The sequence below is a fragment of the Epinephelus lanceolatus genome, chromosome 8 (genome assembly GCF_041903045.1).
Source record: "Epinephelus lanceolatus isolate andai-2023 chromosome 8, ASM4190304v1, whole genome shotgun sequence".
NCBI classification, from domain to species: domain Eukaryota; kingdom Metazoa; phylum Chordata; class Actinopteri; order Perciformes; family Serranidae; genus Epinephelus; species Epinephelus lanceolatus.
Window position 1 is genome coordinate 5116332 of NC_135741.1, and position 20214 is coordinate 5136545.

General features: G+C 42.2%; 1 protein-coding gene across 1 annotated transcript in view; it reads left to right on the top strand.

Annotated features, from left to right (window-relative positions):
- The first annotated feature begins 316 nt into the window (after positions 1-316).
- Positions 317-20214, top strand: part of oprl1 (opiate receptor-like 1) — a 167820-nt gene continuing 147922 nt past the window's right edge. Inside the window, exons 1-2 of the mRNA XM_033629727.2 lie at positions 317-678; positions 8926-9168. Of these exons, the coding sequence (XP_033485618.1) occupies positions 8960-9168 (209 nt within the window). The 5' untranslated portion in view covers positions 317-678; positions 8926-8959. The remainder of the gene's footprint in view (positions 679-8925; positions 9169-20214) is intronic.

The window sequence follows — 20214 nt, forward strand, 5'->3', positions numbered from 1 at the left end:
CCCTGAAATATCGTGATATTATTTTAGGGCCATGTCGCCCTCCTCTAAGACGTTGTAACACACACACACACACACATACACACTGTATACACAAATGGTTGCACGTGCTTTATGTATAACACTGTCAGGATACACACACACACACACACACGAGGAGCAGCTTCTCGATCCAAATACACATACATGATGGGTTGGAGGTGCGGAGGATGGAGATGGAGGAGAGGGTGGAGGGGAGTGCAGACCTCATCGATCTGTCCGAGAGAGAGAGAGAGAGAAAGAGAGAGAGAGAGAGAGAGAGAGGAAACGAAGAAGAAAGCGCAGGGGCTGGCTGCATCTTTATTCCAGCAGACCCCTCCTCTCCTCTCCTCCTCTCCTCTCCTGTCCTCTCTCCCCCACCTCCCCCCCTCTCTCTGCCTGCCAGTTTATGCTGAGTGGAGGTGAGACGGTGTTTCTCTCTCCTGGACGGACGGACACACTGACGGCAGGTTTGGGATTTTGACAGCGGCTGCTTCTTGGTGCTGACAGCGGGAGGAAACTGCGAATCTAAAGACACCAAACCAAGAGCGACAGAGAGCGCGCAGAGACAGCGAGGCAGTGCGGAGTAACGCAGAGGGGGGAAACACAACAACTTCCTCGGGGCGGTCTGCGGGGAGCTGTGGAGCTGCTGCCACCACAAAGGTACAGATATCACACAGCCTGCTGCAACAGTGCAACCACACATATATATGTATTTATATGCATGTATGTAGATGAATGCGTCGGAGTCCTGGAGCACCTCAGTGCGCACTGCGTGAGAAAACGCGCCTGTGTCCGTCTGCAGTGTGTCGCTGTGTTTATGTTGAGCTGCCTCAGCTGTAGGGTTGCCATAACACACTGTATAGATACTGATGGCGCGTGGCGCGGCGCGTGCGTGACGTACTTGTAATTTAAACTGTTGTATCTGCGCATTTATGGTGCAGAATGTTTGTTGGCTGTGCGAGCGGTGCATTTTTCTACTTGGTTCATCTTGTGGTGTGTTTAAGTGACACTGCAGGGTAGAGACGTGAAAGTTTGGTGCATTTAAGTTCACTTCAAACACCTGCTCTGATTAAGGAGCATCAGGGGCTGCTGATTGTGTGTGTGGTGCATTTGGGGGTCTTAATTTGAATCAGGTTTGGAGTGGAGGTAATGGTTATGTGTTTTCTTGCATCACTTTCTCATTGTGTGTTTAACTGTGTGTGTTAATGTGTTGTTTGTGTGTGTGACTCTGGTGTTACTACTCAGATACTTTGCAGCAGATCTGTATGGAAGTTTGTTAGTGACAAAACTGCAGACAACAAATCCAAGCCTAGTTTTAGGAGCCCTCACACAGATCAGTAAAGTCTCACTGTGTTTGACAGATTTTGAAGAATTTAACAACATCAGTGGATCCTTGAAGACAATTTATAGTCTACAGATTTCAGTGAGACATATCTATATTATCATCAAGCTTTAATTTACCTGAAAGTTTGTGACGTAAAGGGTGGAATCTGACAGAATGACGGCTCACATGTTGGTCCAACCCAATGGCGTTTTGCTGTCAGGTGAAGTTTACATGCGAGAGACATAAATGAAGAGCGAGCAACTTTGAGGGGTGTGAGGAAGGAGCTTCTCGTGCATATTGTGTGAAAAATGTGTTCCTTGTCCTCGAAACATCTGCTGTACACAATTTTGTCCCAACATTCTCAAAATTACAAACCTCAGTTAGTGCTAAGATCTGTTTTTAGGTTAGAGAGACTTCCATACATCTGCAGTGTGTTGTAGTTTTATTAGAAGAAACTTTTAATGGAAGAAAAGCAGTCCTTATTTAATAATAAAACAGAGGCAACTGACTCAAAGTCACAGTTTTAGTCACTGAGTTTTTGAACTAATATTAAATACAGACAAATAAATGTGAATATTTGAAGTTCAGTTACTTGCTTGTAAGGTTTTGACTGTGCCTCACTCATCATCATCATCATCATCATCATCATCATCCGCCAGTGGATGAAGTTTGCTCACTCTTCATGAACCTGCACATCTTCAACTTTCTATCAGTCTGAGCACCTTTACCTTTTAATTTCCCTGTTGGCTTCAAGGTTCAGCTTTTGATTTGATTTATTTATTTGAAATGTTTAAAAAACAAAATAAAATAGAATATATCGTAGAAAAAAACCTACAAAACAGAGACAAACAATAAATCATGAGCAGACGTACAATGAGAAACATAAATCAACATTTCGTGTCTGAAAAGAAGTAGGAAGAAGCAACATGCTTATCTCGCCTCAATCCCAAACTATACTAATCCATCACTAATCAAACTATTACCGAAGTTAACTCTCCACAACATGCACTCCTAAATACCTGATAACCAATTACCCCATGTATAAAACAAATAGGAACTGAGAACAGCAATAGTCATCTTAACAAATAATGGATGTCGTTCAACTCTTCTGAGTCTCCAGTGCTGTTGTCTCTCTGCAGATGAATGTAGTCATGCAGAAAGACCTCTCACTGCTTATTAAAGATGAAAGCATATTTGTGAGGAGCACTGTGGTGCCAGAGATGTGACATTTTCCAGTAATGACCAATGACTTGTAACTAATCCCACATAAAAGGATCATTTACACAATAACTAGTCAGGTACAAAGTGTGTTTGTTGACAGAGATCCTAGCAGAGCGGTTCATCATCAGCTAAGGGAGCAAAGATCTAAGTTGTGGTCATATTTGATAAACTGTTTGCAGCAGCTGCACAAACAGAATAGAAAGAAGAGCCTGTGACATTAGAGAATCCAGTGGACCCTTCATATCCTCATTAAACTTGAACAAAAGTCCATAAAAAGCACGGTGCAAAACTGTGTATCTGTCATCTAGGTGTGTCAGCAGTAGAGGTGTATGTCAGCCTGCGGTCACAGCAAAGTAACCTGCTGCTTAATTTAAGAGCAGAAAGTTTGCTCATACAGCTGAATAATCATCCTGGCATCCTCCACTGCAGTGGTGCTTTTTTCTCCAGGGGGAGCTGTACCAAAAATCAAGCAAACACGTACTACGATATCACACCAGTGTATTTAGATAAACGAAAACGCCTTTGTTTGAATTAGCTGAGCTGAATTAACATTTGTTTTAATGAAACAAAATATATAAAAGTAGATGAATAGATTTTTATGTTTTATTTTATTGAAATGAATTTTGGATTTTTGGCTAAAGGCTACACAGCAGTTACATCAAACAGTTTAATGAGGTGAGAAACAATGAATTCAATTTGGGCGCAGCACAGAATGAGACACAGTGCCTGCTAGTGCCCAAAAGCTACAATCTCCCGGGGTATAAAACTATAGTAATATATATTATTATACTCTTATAATTCAGGGTGTAGAGTTGATATTCAGTTAACAAGAGGGAGGTCCTTGAAAAAGAGAAGTACTCACACTGGTGATGAAAGTGTCTTGTAGTTTTATTGCCAACCCAACCCATCGTTTATTTACTTAACATTATAGACAAACACACACGTCCCTTTTCTACCTTTGTAGTCTGTTGGCTTACATTTTTGTCCTGTCGTAATTTCATTCTCCAATAAATTGCCAAACTTACAGGTAATGCAATGAGTACTACAGACTCTGTAATTTGCAGATGATGTCTAGTCATCTTGTTTTACTGCTACAACTCACACTGGTTTGTTTTGTAAGGAAAGCGGTAGACTGTTCTTTCAACACATTCTCACTCCGACCTCGTCACATATCGACATTTGGTCATGGACTCTCCATGTCGAGATATGATGTTGTTGTCATTCTGGGACGTCGTGTCAACTTGAGCCTCTTACATGCGTGGTCTGTTTTCAAAGTACACTTATGTTTTTACAGGAAATGTACAGTTTGCATACAGTCTCTTTCAAAATAAAGGCACTACAACAGTACAGCACCAACTCTTTTTTCCTTCAGCAAGAAAAATGTGGCTACATTTAGCCAACACACACAAATGGTTGGGTTTTGGACAAAAACACAGGTTTTGGCTTTATAACGATCGGGGAAACAAACACCTGCCTCCCAGGTGAAAGTCGTTGGTCGTTGGACCCACCCACAACTACTTGGACCCGCCCTACTCAGACTTCCGCCGCCTTAACTTTCGTCGTTGTCCTTCCACGTTTGCCCCTGATGCTGCTGGGTGCTGTTTATCAATAATGGCGACTGGCTGCGTATCATGCTGACGTGAAAGGATGGCTTTTTTTTCGTCGGTGTCTAACACCGGAAGTCACAGCTACTTGACAGAGACAGCAAAATAGCTCAACAACATTACACCTATTAGTAATGTTGATAGACTTATTTAGACTTAATAGATGATGTTACCTTCATTATAAGGCTCAAATATTTTTTGCAGCTCCACACATTTTCTTTTTTGTTGGCCGAGAATGGCTCTTTTGATAGTAAAGTTTTCCGACCCCAGGCCTAGGATGTGGGGAATGGAGGGGCAGCACCTTAGCACCCTCTATTGCCGCCTCACTGTCTGCTGTATGTCTTCTGTGAGAAAGGAAGATGTTTCTGTGTATTTTACTTGTATAAGCAACAGAGGTGATTATCCACCACAGCAAACTTGACAGTCCAGAGGCATTTTGTGCCTCACAGCTGTTTTCATTTTCTTTCACTCCTTTCTTTCTAGACCTAGAGTAAAGTCGTTCCATGTCTCAGCCAAGCACACCTTCTGGTACAGTGTGTTGTTATTTCCATCTCTAGAACAAGTACTCTTGAGTACTTTTTCCCCATTCTTGGGATTCAGTCAGCTACACAGTATGGCAAGATGCCGATCTGTGCAGCATGCAGTGTTAGCATCAGTCCACAACAGGCTGCTTATTGCGACAGTAGACACAGAAGCAGTGCAGTCCGTCCATTAGCTGCAACAGAGACAAAACAGAGACCAGCATCATGTCTTTTTATGTAACTGTGACCATTTTGTCAACCGTGAACAAGCTGAAAGGCTGAAAATAAGCAGAGACTAGATCTTCCTCCACAGTTTACCTGAACTGTATGAGCTTATTAACAGCTGTTTGTGTTACATGTTTCCTCTGAGGGGGCGGGGGAGCCTGCAGGTATCCAGCACAAAGGTTCTTCTGAAACATGCTGATCTTTTCTGTATATTTATCCCACAGTACTTAATGCTTTTTTGTCCACTTGTAACATCACTCCACCCTGACGCTCCCTCTCTGTGGATTTTCTCGGAAATTTACTGTGTATGTTCCTAATGACCTCGCTGTGGGAATTCTTTGTTACTGAGTCTCATTAGCTGCGGTTACACCGACAATATTTCTTCAACCCGATCGAAGTCAACTTGACTATTCACCAGGACCCAAACAAAGTGATCCAATAAGACGTGTTTACATGCCCCAGTTCTGCCCGCTGTGAGGCGTGTAATCTGCCAAAGATCTAAGAGAAGAAGTCTTTCTCTCCCAACCTTACTGAGAAAATTTAATTCATTCAATACATAAAATATAGAATAAGAAGTGGTTTTACAATTTATTAATAAGTTAAGTGTAACCCTAGTAGTTATCTTCAGCTACAAATTACAGACGTCCCCGAAACATATGACGTCTACATCAGTAGATGCTACAATTTACCGATGTTCCCGAAACATCTCATATGCAGGCTATTTCTATTTGTTGCATTAGACGACTATGTCCAGAAACTCCACAATTCAGCCTCTAACAACATGTAAAAGGGCTACTGATTTAAAATCAAATAATGCATTCATTAATCAGAACAGTCACATAAAAAGGTAGCACTAGCAAAGCACCAAATATTATGTGCAGAGGGAGGCGCGTAAAAACAGCTGTTGTGCCATGTGCACCACACTGAGTCATCTAATGTTGCCCCCAGGTGGGCAAACAGAAAGAATATATAAATTCCAGCCACAGAGAAATAATTAGGTCAAGTGTTTACATGGTTATTAGGTGCAAATATTTTTCTATTGAATAAATAATCAAAAGGTTTACATCACCCCCCTCAGTCTGATTCCCTCCAGTCGGGCCAGTCTCTTCCGACTGGGGTGGTTATATGAGGCATTTTTATTCTGTTTGGACTCTGATTTTTCCAACATGAGATATGGCGCAGCAGCGTGGCAGCATGGCATGTGACACACGTTAAAGTTAATACTTCTTTCACTGAAAGATCTGTACTTCCTCCACCTTTGCATAAGCTTAAAATAATGCGTGGACAGTCCCTAATTAAATTTCATCTCTAACCTGAGGAGCCGATCTCCAGAGCTATGACTCACCAGGCAATATCTTTTTGGCTATTGTCTTTGTAATGACGGGATTGTGGGTCGTTTCACTTGAAATATGTCTTGACCTCAACAACGAGTCTGTCTTCATCTTTGTCACACACAAGCTGGTATAAAGGCTACAAACAGAGAGCCAGTGGGGGAAAAATGCATTTAATTCTGCGGGTGGGGAGGCTGGAATTAGGATAGCGGCGTAAAGTGCCTCGGGGCAGCATGTCCAGGCCAACATGAGTTTTGCTGCCGATGTTGGGTTGTACATTGAAAATAATAGGGCCATATGTTTTGACGCGCGCCGTTTGTCACCATTGTGTTTTGGCCTTAACTCTGTTGTTGAAATGGCATTTGCTTTGGTGAAGAGCATAATATGACTTGTTAAGGGGTCAAAACTACGAGGTTAAGGACTTGGGACTTGTCAGTCTTAACTTAGGACTTAACGTGACTTGGTCCCATCTCTGCTGAGTGCCAAAGTTTTACAACTGAGCTGAGCTGAATTTCAAAGTTAGATAACTTTTGTTTCAGCAGCATTCAGATTAAATTATTTGAGTGTAACACAGTTCCGAACACAATCCTGCAACAAAGTCACTCTGTTATGTACTTTCAGTATAACCTGTCTGAATACCTTTACATTTACATCGCTACTTCCACTGCAGACAGAGCTGTCCTGCTGTGTCATATGACTCAGCAGAGAGACCCCAAACTGACAGAATAAAAAGAACAGGGACGGCTGACCTGAACGTCCCCAATTTGAACCCAGCCAGTGAACCTTGTCGTGAGTCGCCCACGCTGTCTATCGCCTGAGCAGCTGATAAAAACACCACACGACAACATGCATGAATCAGAGAAGACAAATTAATTTATTAAAATAACACAAATGCCATCCGAGGTTGGAAACAGTAATGAAATGCCCGAGAGAATCAGCGTTACTGCTGCTGGATTAATTCTGGCATCTTGTTGCATCCTCATTACTGTACTCGTCCACATTTTATTTTCAGGAACTTTGCTTAAAATTTGACAACATTTGGGTGGACACACAGTGACTGTAATGACTTAGAACACTCAGTTAGCACAGCATTTCAAGTGTTAAAACCAGTCACTGTAGCTTCACTTTCCTATATGCACTGCACTCTGCTGCATGCAGGATCAGTAACAATAACATCAGTCTCATTAGTGCTGCTTTATCCTCTCACACGTACTAGAATTGGTACAGTGGCCCACCCAGAGTGCCACTACAGCCTTACATGGACACACACTTCAGGCTCTAAGTTTAACTGCTTGTTCATCAACGTTCAGGCAGCCAAAACACACACAGCAACACATGCACGCACACACACACACACACACACACACTGCAGCAGAGATCGAACCCGTCAAACGAAACACAATGTGCCTTAGATATGGACACTGGATGTGAGAAGGAGAGGAGGAACAGAAAAAGATATGTCAACAGAGAGGGAGGTAGAGATGAGGAAAGGATGGAGGGATGAGAGAAGAAAGAGATATTAGAGCATATATAACCCGTGTGTATTGAGCCTGGCAGTAACCCCGGGGAAATTCAGCAGCACAGCAGAGTTACTTTGCTGTTTTGATTTGATGAATATTCATGATCAGGCAGAGAGAGAAAAGGAGGGGGGCTGGTTCGTGGCAGCATTTTGATGTGTTGCTGCTGCAGCTCACATGGCGGTGTGTAGCAGAGACAGAGAGTATAGAGTGTGCAGCTAAAGCCGGACATAACCTGTCTCTGTTTCAGTACATCAACCTTCACTGTTGTCCAAAAAAACTACTCAAAACACGTTAATAATGTTAATTATGTTCAACATGGTTGGACACCGTTCTCTCAGACATCACATCCATTTCCTGACTCTTATCCAAGTCCTGGTCCCAGTGGAAACATGCTAAGAAAGGTAGCCCAGGAGTTCTTCCAGCTCTCTCTGGGGGAACCGAAGGTGTAGCCACTAGATGGGGTTTAATCCATCCAGCATGGTTGTGCCCTGGGGTCTCCTCTCAGGTGGATGTGCGTACCTCTGCAGGAATGTATCCAAAGAGGCATCTAATAATGATGATAATCATCCTCAACTGGCTCCTTGTGGTGTTAACAAGCAGTAATTCCACTCTTCTCACCTTCTGAGGGTCTCACTGTGACCCTGAGGGCGACACCCCTGTAAAGGACACTTGTTTCAGCTGCTTGTGTGTGCGTGATCTTATTTAGCATTCAAAGCTCATAACCATAGATGAGGGTTGAGCTTCACCCCCATCCAGTCCAGTCCAGCATCTGTGTGCTGCACTAATCGACTTGTTGATCTCCGTCTTGCCCCTACTTGTGAACAAGATCCCACAGTGCTTCAGCTCCTTCATGTGGGGCAAGAACTCACTACTAATAATGACTGGAATACAAAATGGATGATGATATGCCCATTAACCAGCGTTTCCTTATTCAGAAAAACAAATGGTCAAACAGAGATTGATAGGTGGTAACCTTTTAAAACCATGCAATATAGAAAGATGATAGAAAGAAACTGAATTGTAAACAACCAAAATCGGAATCTGCAGGTCAGACTTTAGAAAAAATCTGGATCGTCAAAGAAAATTGAAACGAGTGCATCTCTAGTTTCAAATTACGACACGTTGACTCTCTTGTCTGACCTCACTTCCTTCTTCCATCAGGTGGGTGTGAACTCCCCCTCGCTCTTGGTCAGAGATGGATTTCCCGGAGGACTTCCTGCTGGACGAGCTGGGTCACCTGCAGCTCTACAACGACTCGCTCTTCCAGAACAACTTCAGCTGCTTAGACAACGTAACCGACGCCTTACTGCCAACGGGGGTCAGGGTCACCATCGTGGTCGTCTACATGATTGTCTGCGTCATCGGCCTGGTGGGAAACTTCCTGGTCATGTACGTCATCATAAGGTAAGAGAAACAGGAACTGAACTCTTGTGGAAGTGAGTTAACACGTTTCAGGAATCTTCCAGAACCAAGGCAGGCTGCCAAACTGTCACTAGCTTCTGGAAAATTCTTGAAACAAGATCATCTGCATTGGAAAGAAGTTGAAATGATCCCACGCACATGTTTTTACTTGGTGTAAGTCTTTCACGACTTAACAGCTTTTGATGTGATATCTTTGTAGTAAGCCTTGCTTTCACTCTTAGCCTGCTCTTGTTGAAAAGGACTTACGTGAGATTGTATTGTCTGAAAGAGCTGAGAACCCTCAACAGCTCAGACTTCCAGTTCAGTGACAGCACATTTTCAGCCATTCCTGTAAACCCAGTCAGGAATAATAGACCACTGTTTCTATAGCTCTGAAAAGGAGACAGGAGACAGGCAGCATGGCACACGCAGCAATGCGAGTGCTGGCAGGTAATAAAGTTTGCTCTCGTTTAAAGCCACAGATTTTCAAAACTATCGATGGAAAACTGATAGTGGAAGACAAATTTCTGAACTTTCTTGTGATCAAAATGAGGACATTGAGTCAGGATGAGATTGTTATGCTGGCCTCAAACAATTTCCCGTCTGAGTGGATAGAGGAGTCCAAACGACTTCTCTTTGAAGTGTGTCCAAGAACAACACAACGCTGTGTGACACACAAAGGTCCTCAGAAGGATATAAACAATATAAAGACATGCCTGAAAGTTCTCAACGAGAGCGGGGAAGACATCCCAAGATTTGTGTCTCATTACTTGGATGATCTCCCGCCTGTTACAAGTGGCAGCATCGACGTATCGGCTCTGCTTGGCAGGATTGAGCAGCTCAACAGAGATATCTCCAGTGCGAAGGGGGCTCTTGATGCTCAAGTGAATGTGTGCGAGGATCTGCAAGCGGTTACTGTGGACGCTGTGCAGCGCGTTACAGCGCTGGAGAAGACCCACGAACCTGCGGGCCCTGAACACACCACTGGAGCAGGTGTGGTGGAAGAGACGAGTGTGGCTGAAGCACCACAAACAACTCGAGACACAGCGGCAGTGAGTGCTCCGCCACAAAATCAATCTCAGTGGAGCACTGTTGTAAGAGGAGGCCGGCGTTTAAAGACAGCTCCTGGGTTTCCCAAGCCACAACCAAAACGCGAGAGGAAGAATATGGCAGTAGTTGGCACTGGGAATGTAAGTAATGTCCAAGTGGTTAAAACCAAGTTGGTTAGTGTGTTTGCAACATGATTCTGCCCTAACCTTGACTCTGACACTCTACATGACTATTTGATTGTGAAATTGGGCAGGTCAGTTACTTGTCGTAAAATCGACTCGACGCGTAACAGATTCAGCTCGTTTCATATCACCGCTGAATGTAATGAAGTGGCTGAGATGTATGACCCGCAACTCTGGCCAGCAGGAACGTATGTCCGACGCTACTACGAGGCCCGTCGGCCTCGTCTTACACCTGCCAAAGGAGAATCTGGAGCTGAGGGAGCAGTTACGCAGCAGCATCGGGAGAGCCGCAGCCTGGAGCCCCATACATGACAATGGTCAGTGAACGCAACACAGACAATAACACAGCTGACTTGAAAATCCGGGTTGTATCATACAACGCGCGGGGCCTTCGTGTTGGTCATAGCGCTGAGGATAAATCATCTGACTCATCGTTGACAGGCTCCTAGAGAACTGTGATGTACTGTGTGTGCAAGAGACATTTTTAGCAGTGCAGGACTTGGAAGGCCTAAATTCATTACATTGTGATTTCTATGGAGCTGGGGTATCCACCTCAGCTTAAAATGAAATCATGGAAGGATACCTGGGGGAGTGGCTATCCTCTGGAAAAAGAAACATGATTCTGTGATCAAAGTAGTCAGAGTGGATGTAGATTGGGCTATTGGAATAGAGATAAATTGCAACGACACTAAGTTTATTATCTTAAATATCTATACGCCTCATGAGTGTTATCAAAATGAGGGTGAATTCCTCAATAGATTAGCCTTTGTTAACTCCTTCATCCAAGATAATTCCTCCAGCAGCATCTTTGTTTTGGGAGACATGAATGCAGATATTTCTGATGAAAACTCTTTGTTTGCAAGACATTTAATACAATTCTGTACTGATGGAGGCTTAACCCTCTCTAGCAAAGTGCTTTTGCCTGAAAACAGCTTTAGTTACATCAGTGAAGCTTGGCATACCACCTTATGGTTGGACCATTGTGTTTGTACATCGGATGCACATGCTTCCTTGGAAGCCATGGAAATCTGTTATGGTTATGCCATAGCCGATCATATACCCTTTTCTATATCTTTGAATGTGGAAAAATTACCAATGGTGTCTACTGTGGGAAATTACCCAATATCAGGAAAACTGGAGTGGTGTAAATTAACTAAGAATGCCATGAATAAATATACCATCATGACAGACAATGTACTGGGCAATATTGAGCTACCCAAAGATGCAATAAGATGCTGTAATGTGAACTGTGAGAACCCACAACACAGGAAAGATCTTTGTGTCTTTTATGATTCTATTGTGGAGTCACTTCTTACTTCCAGAAAACCATTGTATAAAATTCAGTCTAAGGTATATAATGTCAAACCAGGCTGGAATGATTATGTGGCAGAGCTTCATGGGACAGCCAGAAAAACATTCAAAGCTTGGGTAGAATCAGGTAGAGGCAAACAGGGGGCCTCTATTTGAAGAGAAGAAACGTTCTCATGCAAATTTCAAATATGCTCTTCGATTTATTAAAAAATATGAGAAGTCTATGAGATCTGACTCACTGGCTAAGAAGTTGCAAAACAACAATGTTAATAATTTCTGGAAGGAAGTCAGATGTATGAATAATTGTAATATGACTCTGCCATCGAATATTGAAGAGATTAGTGATCCTGATAAAATATCCCAGATGTGGCGACAACATTACTTTGAATTATTTAACTGTGTTGGTAGTAATCAATTTGAAGTGGGTACTGCTGATACAGATGTGAACATAGTTATCAATTCAGAAGAGGTTCACTCTGCTATTTTAGGATTAGATGACAATAAATCGTGGAGCTGATAAGATAACTGCTGAACATTTAAAATATGCAAGCAAAAAACTTTGTATCTTACTTGCTATCTGCCTGACAGGTTTACTAAGCCATGAAATCCTGCCTGACTCTATCATGTCTGTCTTGTTAGTGCCTGTAATCAAAAACAAAGCAGGCAAAATAAACAGTATAGAGAACTACAGGCCTATTGCATTAGCCAGTATCTTATCTAAAGTTGTGGAGAAAATCCTTCTCAATAGGCTGGAAGATTACATAATCACAAGTGACAACCAGTTTGGTTTTAAACGGAAACATGGCACTGACATGTGCATTTTTGCCTTAAAAGAAATTTTAGACAAATACAACAGACAGAACTCAACTATTTTTATGTGTTTTATCGATGCCTCCAAGGCCTTCGACCGCATCAATCATGAACAATTGTTTAATAAATCGCATGTTAGACGGGTCCCCACGTGGATTTTAAGAATTCTTGTCTACTGGTATGCTCATCAGACCTTCCACATAAAATGGGGAAACTGTGTCAGAACCTTTCTGAGTCAGTAATGGGGTGAGACAGGGTGGAATTTTGTCCCCTTTTCTTTTTAATGTATATATGGATGACTTGTCGCAGCAGCTGAATGTATGTAATACAGGGTGCATGGTTGGCTCTATGTTAATCAATCACCTTATGTATGCTGATGATTTAGTAATTTTTTGCCCATATAGTGCTGGCTTACAACAGCTATTGAAAGTCTGTACACAATATGGTTTTGACTTTGACATCAAATATAATGCAACTAAGAGTAACATTATGATAGTCAGAAGCAAAGGTGAAAGGAAATTAGTTCTCCCTGATTTCTTTTTATCTGGTTCTGTTCTTGAAGAATGTAATGAGGTGAAATATCTTGGCCATCATATTGTAAACGATCTGACAGATGATAAAGATATTAACAGGCAGTGTCGCAAGCTTTACTTGCAGGCCAATCAGCTTGCACGGAAGTTTAGCATGTGCACTACTCATGTTAAGGTAGCATTATTTAGAGCATACTGTACTCCTCTGTACACTGCCCATTTGTGGCGTGTTTATAGCAAAAAAAAACATGCAGAGACTAAATGTGGCCTATAATGATGCCATGAGGATGCTTTTAAAGCTTCCCCGTTGGTGCAGTGCCAGCGAGATGTTTGTGAATGTCGGGGTGCCGAACTGCTCTGCTGTAATACGCAATCTCATGTACAAATTTATGTGCAGGCTGTCGGCCTCAGGAAATGACATCATATTGTACCTGTGTGACGGTAAGAAAAGCTCGTTTCGGTTCTCTTCAAGACTGTGGAGCCACTGGCGCTCCAGTCTGTATGTGAGGGCTGATAGCCTACCTGACGCCTGTCCCTCCGTGACTACATCTGGTTGATAATGGCTGCTATGACTGTGATTGATGTACGTTTTTATTGTATTGTTGTATTGTTGTTTTTATTGTCTGTCTTTATGTATTTTTTAGTCACTATGGACCTCTTGCTTGTGTCCTTAATAAAGTCTTTATATATAGCAGTCCACACCAAGAGGATGAAACACTTCAAACAATACGTCTATAATTGATCCAGTCTAAACAAATACAAAGGCTATTGGTTTTTACAGATGTTTTAGATGTTGTGAGGATTTTTCTCAAGCCACTGTGTCACTCTCTCACTCCGTGTCTGCGGCCCAACAATGCTGGTGCTGAATTTTTAGTCCATAAATCAGTACGTTGATCTAGAGAAACTTATTCAGGATCAGTCTTGTTCGTAACTTTACTTCTTTATCAAACAAAATCGCCAATACTTGCTGCTATTACATGTACATTTTCACTGTAAACTCAATACTTTTGGAGGATTTATCTTTGCTTTTTCTGATATCGGTGGTCAAAGGACAAAGGTCAAGGTTACTTTGACCTCACGTAATGTTTTTATCTATAACTCAAGAATTCATACGTCAAAACTTCACACAAATGCCGAATAGGGAAATATAATGTAGTAATATTTTATATCCAAAAAGACAAAGGTCAACTTCGCTTTGACATCATATTATTCTGCATTAAACACTTTTCTGGCCATTACTCTTCATCATATCTCAGGAACAGAAGGAGAGACATTTGGTCAGATACTGAAATTGTGACACTGATCTTGGGCGTCCACCTTGAAACTGTGCTGATTGTAAAGATCTTCTGTACTGCTGGGGGGACGATGGGTGGACGTGGTTGTAAACTGTAAGAGAAACTTGTGCAGAGGCAGGGCGGTAATTTTATTGAATGATTTAACCTCACCATAGTTTTATTTTCATGGAACAGTGTGTAGGATTTAGGGGGATTCACTGGCATCTAGCGGTGAGGATTGCAAATGGCAACCAGTTGAAACTTCTCCCGATTAAAATTCCTTCAGGAGATTTTTACCAGACGTGTGCTCACCTTTTTTTCCGATCGAGATATCAGGAGGTTTTTTAGCGGAGGCTGAATTATCTGCAGAGGTCTTTTCCTCTCCAAAACAAACAGAACAGATGATTTAAACATTCAACAAAGCAGTTTCTTGTTAAGGAAATGTGTGTTTTCTTGGCACTCTCATCTTCAAATAGGCTGCTAACCACAGTGGCCTATGTAAAAACGTGCCCCATCTAGAGCCAGTGTTTTCTGTCCTTTCTGGGTTACTGTAGAAACATGGCAGAGCAACATGGCAATCTCCATAGACAAGGACCTGCTCTATATGTAGATATATTCAGCTCATATTAAGGTGATGAAAACACTATGATTCTTATTTTCAGGTGATTCTAGACTAAACAAAACATTTTTATTATATTATATTCACCTTCTGGCAGCATATCCCCCTAAATCCCACACACTGGACTTGAAAATAATTGAAACCCCAAACCAGTGATTCATGTTAAACATTAGTCAGGTAATACCTGCAGCATGAGAGGTTATCAGAGCTCTTTCCATCATCCAACACTCAAGGTGATATTTCAAAGCACACAGCCACTGAGTCTACGCGTATGGGTTTGTACACATGTCCGACTGTGTAGATGTTTTTGTGGAAAAAGCTGGCAGGCAGCTGTGTGGGTCATATGTGCCACTGTCTCTTTTCTGTGTGTGTGTGTGTGTGTGTGTGTTTGTCCCTGTGGGTTTGATTGAAACAAGCGCAGGTGAACACCTGGGTGTTGTGTGAGGTAGAGTATATGTGCAGTCATGGTTGGCCCGGTGGGCAGCTGCTGTCTGCTCATGTATATCATGTTGAAGCAGGAGACTGTGTGTGTGTGTTTCTGAGTGTGTGTGTGTGTGTGAGTGATTTTGTTGTTGTTTGGATACTTTTTCTCTACATTTAATGCTGAACTTCAAGCAGTTTCTGGACTTTTTCTACCCACCGTGGGCTCATTTTGGCTGCAATATAAAGACCTGCACCTTTATGGACACAGCACAATCATGGCTAGAAGTAGGAAGAGCTCAAACATATCGTTTTTGCAGTATAACACAGTAATAATGCCGTGAATCAGAACTTCCCACCGTGATGTCATCTATTCCAGGAGGGTGGTAAAGACGTAGTAGATTAGGGATCCCCCTACATGGAGTCTAGATGCTGGTGGTGGTGATGAGATGAGATGGAGAGGGAGCTGAGGATCTGGATGTGATGAGGAGTGGGCTCTGGATAAGGTGACTGGAAGTGGATGGGGTGGAGGAGGGTGTGTTGATTCGGCCTAAAATGACAGCTGACAGGAGCAGAGAGCACATGCTTGGCTTTGAGCGGATGTGGAAGGAGTTGGTGTTGCACGACTACGACCACTTCTGCGGCTGAGACCACATCAATTTGTCCGCTCAGGCCCTGACACTGAAGTGTTTGCTGAGACAGAATTCATCTGTGGTGAGGAGGATGGTGGTGAAGCAGAGCAGGGCTGTCCACCTGAAGTGAAAGGGTCCTGTGTTGTCACATGTAAAAGAAATAATATAACAATGTAATATTTATGATATAGAAAGAAGTCTGCTTCTTCAGGTGACGCTATTTGGGGCAGCCACAGAAACAAAATGATGATATGATAATATAAACTCACTTGTCGTTGCATTGATCTTTGTCCTCTTCAAAATCCTCCTCTGACCAGCTTGAGAAACTGTCAGGAGCTGAGTGTGTCATTGTCACTACTGAATGTATCCTCCAACAAGACACTGACACCTTGCTGCGCTGTATATCATTTCTGAGTCACGCTGCATTTACTTTTTTGCTCAAGTATGTTTAGTCTTTGTCCCGATTCCTTTTGTCGTCTCCTCCCGGCTCTGTGTAAACACAGCCTGGAGTTCAGTTTAATTTTTATCACATTACTATTTGTCTCAGCTGAGTCACTCATGGCCTCCCAGATGCCCTGAGGAGTGTAGAAATTAATGATTTTTCCAGGAAGTAGTTGGTTTATTTTTAACGAAACTTTAGGTGAGACGTGTAGGGGGAAGGCATTTTCATGAATTATCAAAATTTTAATCTTAAATTTGGTTATTTTTGCCTTGACATGACTGTTTGTCACAAACAGTTTGAAAATCAGACGATATTTTCAGTTTCACAGTTTCTGGCTGTGATAAATGGTGTATTTAAAAGAAAACATGCTTTCAGAGCTGCTGGCAGGTTTTTGGCTTTAGAGGTATTTGGATAGTTTTCCATGTATTCATCCATCTGTGTTTGTGCTAGAAAAGTACAGCAAAGGAGATAAAATGGTTCGTGCCTCCAAGTTTCTGAACTGCAAGAATAAATGACAAAAAACACACTGTAGTTTTCAATCGACTAACACCAGTCAGAGAGTACAGCTGTGTTTGAAAGAAACTGGAATTTTACTTTAATGCTGCGCTCGGACCTTTAGTACAAAGAAAATGATTGTATGTTGTATGTTTTGAGTGTGTGTGTGTGTGTGCCTGTGTGTGTATGTTAGATTGCTCTCTCCATGTTACCTCCATTGATGCAGACACTTACTATCTTTGTGTCAGTCGACAGAACTACATATAGATGTCAGAGTGAGAACAGGTCTCACACACACACACACACTGGAAATCATTCCATCTGTCCCCATGTCTTTGGAATCTGCACTCACACATACTCACACGCAACATGCACACACTTCTGAAAACACACAAACATACACAGTTGCTTAACGACATCAGATCTCAGTCGTTGCCCTCAGCAAAGATGGCTGCCCTTGACAACTTGCCCTCATCGCGGGTGTCAGAAGGTAGCAGCCTCCATAATTTAACTGTCGGGTTGGATGAAAAGGTCTGATTACACAAAATGGCCGACCACAAACCTTGCCATCATCAAATGAGGCAGAGCAAAGTGCAGGTCTCTGGCCTCATTAGCCTCTGATCCCCTGCAAAGATTCAGTGGTGAATTTCTGTTATTGCGTTGGATGCTTTGACTCACACAGCTCCAGAGGGCAGCACAACATCTGTGCATTACAGAGAGACGATACATTCTGTGACAGGTTGAGAAGGGGGTCTGAAAGGATGTTTATCCCACAATAACATTTGCAAAGATGGAGGAAACTTCTCCATATTTACCAAGATTAATTTGTTATGATCTGGGTTATATACAGGTGGCTGTGACTTCGAAGGTTGGTCCTTGTGCAAGACACTGAACCCTAAGTTTCTACCACTGGGCAGCTAGCACCTTGCATGGTCAGTCGCTATGGAGGAAAGTAGTGACATCTCCATCTTCACTAACGTTTTAAGGCACGCAGGCGGTTCTCATGTACTTTTCATACTTAAAACTTAAAGTAAAAAGTAAAATGAATCCACCACAATTTGAAAATCCCACATAATCATGAGCCTGTAATTTATGTATGACCCATGTGTGTGAGAAGGCTGCGATCACAAGACCAATACACTAATGTGAGTAAAGAGGGAAGTAGTATAAAGACCAGAAGTCTACTTAAAGAAGCAGGTTGTGATGAGAGGTGGATCAAACACGGATCTCTCCCCAGGAGATCGGTGTCAACCATTTTAAACTAATGTGAACCTCGAGTTATTTAAAGTATGTCGTCACAAAGTTTCTTTTTCTAAACCTAACCAAAGTAACTTTGCGTTATGTACGTAGCTTTATGTTAAGTATTTAACGTTATTCTTGGGGTGCTAATTTGTTTAATAATATCATAGGAACTGTTGTACATGCATTTTTGTAAGACTCATACAGTCTGTTGTGTGAAGATCTGTTGAGGAATGATCTGACGAATTTACAAAATAAATTACTTGATGTTAGGGCAGAGCCTGTGCATCACAGAGAGGGAATACTTTTTGTACTTGAACCCTGCTATTACTTGTGTAACTTCTCTTTACATACTAAGGCTATTAACTGTGACCTGAAGTGTATACAATTATAAAACATTTAATAGTTGGATAAAGACTTGACATTTAACTGCCTTAGCACGAAACCTGTTTGTTTTTGTAAACATCACATGCGCCAGTGTGAATACAACACATTTTCATCCCAAGTCGTCACATATCGCCGCTTTGTCAGTGGCCTTTCACACCTACATATTACGCACTAGGTGTCCTCCTGTTTCTGCTGTTGACATTCCGACATGTCGCTACCAACGCAGGGATGTCTCATTTATTTCATTTCATTTATTGTTTATTTGGAGAGGACAGTGCATATTAATGAACAATCGGTACAAATACATGACATCATGTAAATATGCTGGATTTAGCTAGAAGCTAATTTCCATCCGTAGTCCTCAAAGTAGTTCCTCAAGAAAAGCACACAGTTAGGTTTTCAACAAGAGAAGATTTAGAAAAAAAAAATCATGGTTTGGATCTATAGATATACGCGAAGCAAACAGCGGGTTCCCAGGTGAAAGTCCAGGGTTTGTTGGACCCATCCACTGCCCCTTCATCCTTTGGGGACTTTCTTGCTCCTATCCTATATTAGGTCGTTACCAGCAGTGTTTCAACCTGACGTTGTCCGATGGCGTATCATACCACTGATGCTGCCCATCCCCGCATCATATGACAGGTGCTGTCCAGCTGACTGGCGGCATACCATAACACTGAGAGATGTTTGGCCTGGTTGCATACCAAACTGACCCTACCCGGCGGTGGATCATACTGCCACTAAAGGTGGCTTTGGGCGCCAGTGTCAGATGCCGACATTACTGACAAAGCGGTGGTATTCAATAACTCCAGAATGAGAGCAGGCTAGAAGACAGTATGCAGTAATCAGTAGCCGGATTGCAAGTATTCATCGTGTGTACGGGGATGTGAATGAGCAGATTTCTTTGTATTCCATGTAAACATCATACCCTGAATATGATCAAAACTAGGATGATTCTCACAGCCGGGATACTCATTTACATACAAACACACTCACTGTGACTCTGCCAGACTCGGTGTAAAGGTGATGGATTGTGGGTAATTGGGATGGGATGGACTCTATCCAGGAGAGATGCACCAAGTTCAGGAGCTCCACTCTCATAACAATGGGCCGCCCGATCAACTCACGTATTCATGTAGACTGCACAGAGAGGAGGAAAATGAGAAAAATGTAAATGAAGTCTGTTTTCTCTGTGCACCAGATGTGAAATTTGGATGTAGTTTTTTAGAAATAATCACAGCTAAGAAATGTCTGAGTCATTCTTTGGAAGCAGATGGGAAGAGATGACATTTAACCTACACAAAACACAAGCCCACACACGGACACACTCACGTTTTACTACTACTGTGTTCACGTAACGAGGCAAAATTCTAAAACTTCTAAAAACTTACTGTGTTCTGTTCAGAAACCATTTACAAAATAGCTGTAGCATCTTATTAGTGTTCACTGTCACTGTTTTTGTCAGATATTAAAGCTGTAAAATCATTTGGCCGGCAGGGTAAAGCTAATGTGCCACCAAGTCTCTTCCCTCTTAAGCATGAATTTCTTCTTAAAGAAACAACAATAACCTAATCATCCACTTTATAGGGGTAGTTTACCTAGATGTGCCCAGATACATCAGCTCAGGTTATATCTGTGAAAAGGAAACTGTTTTGTTTTCA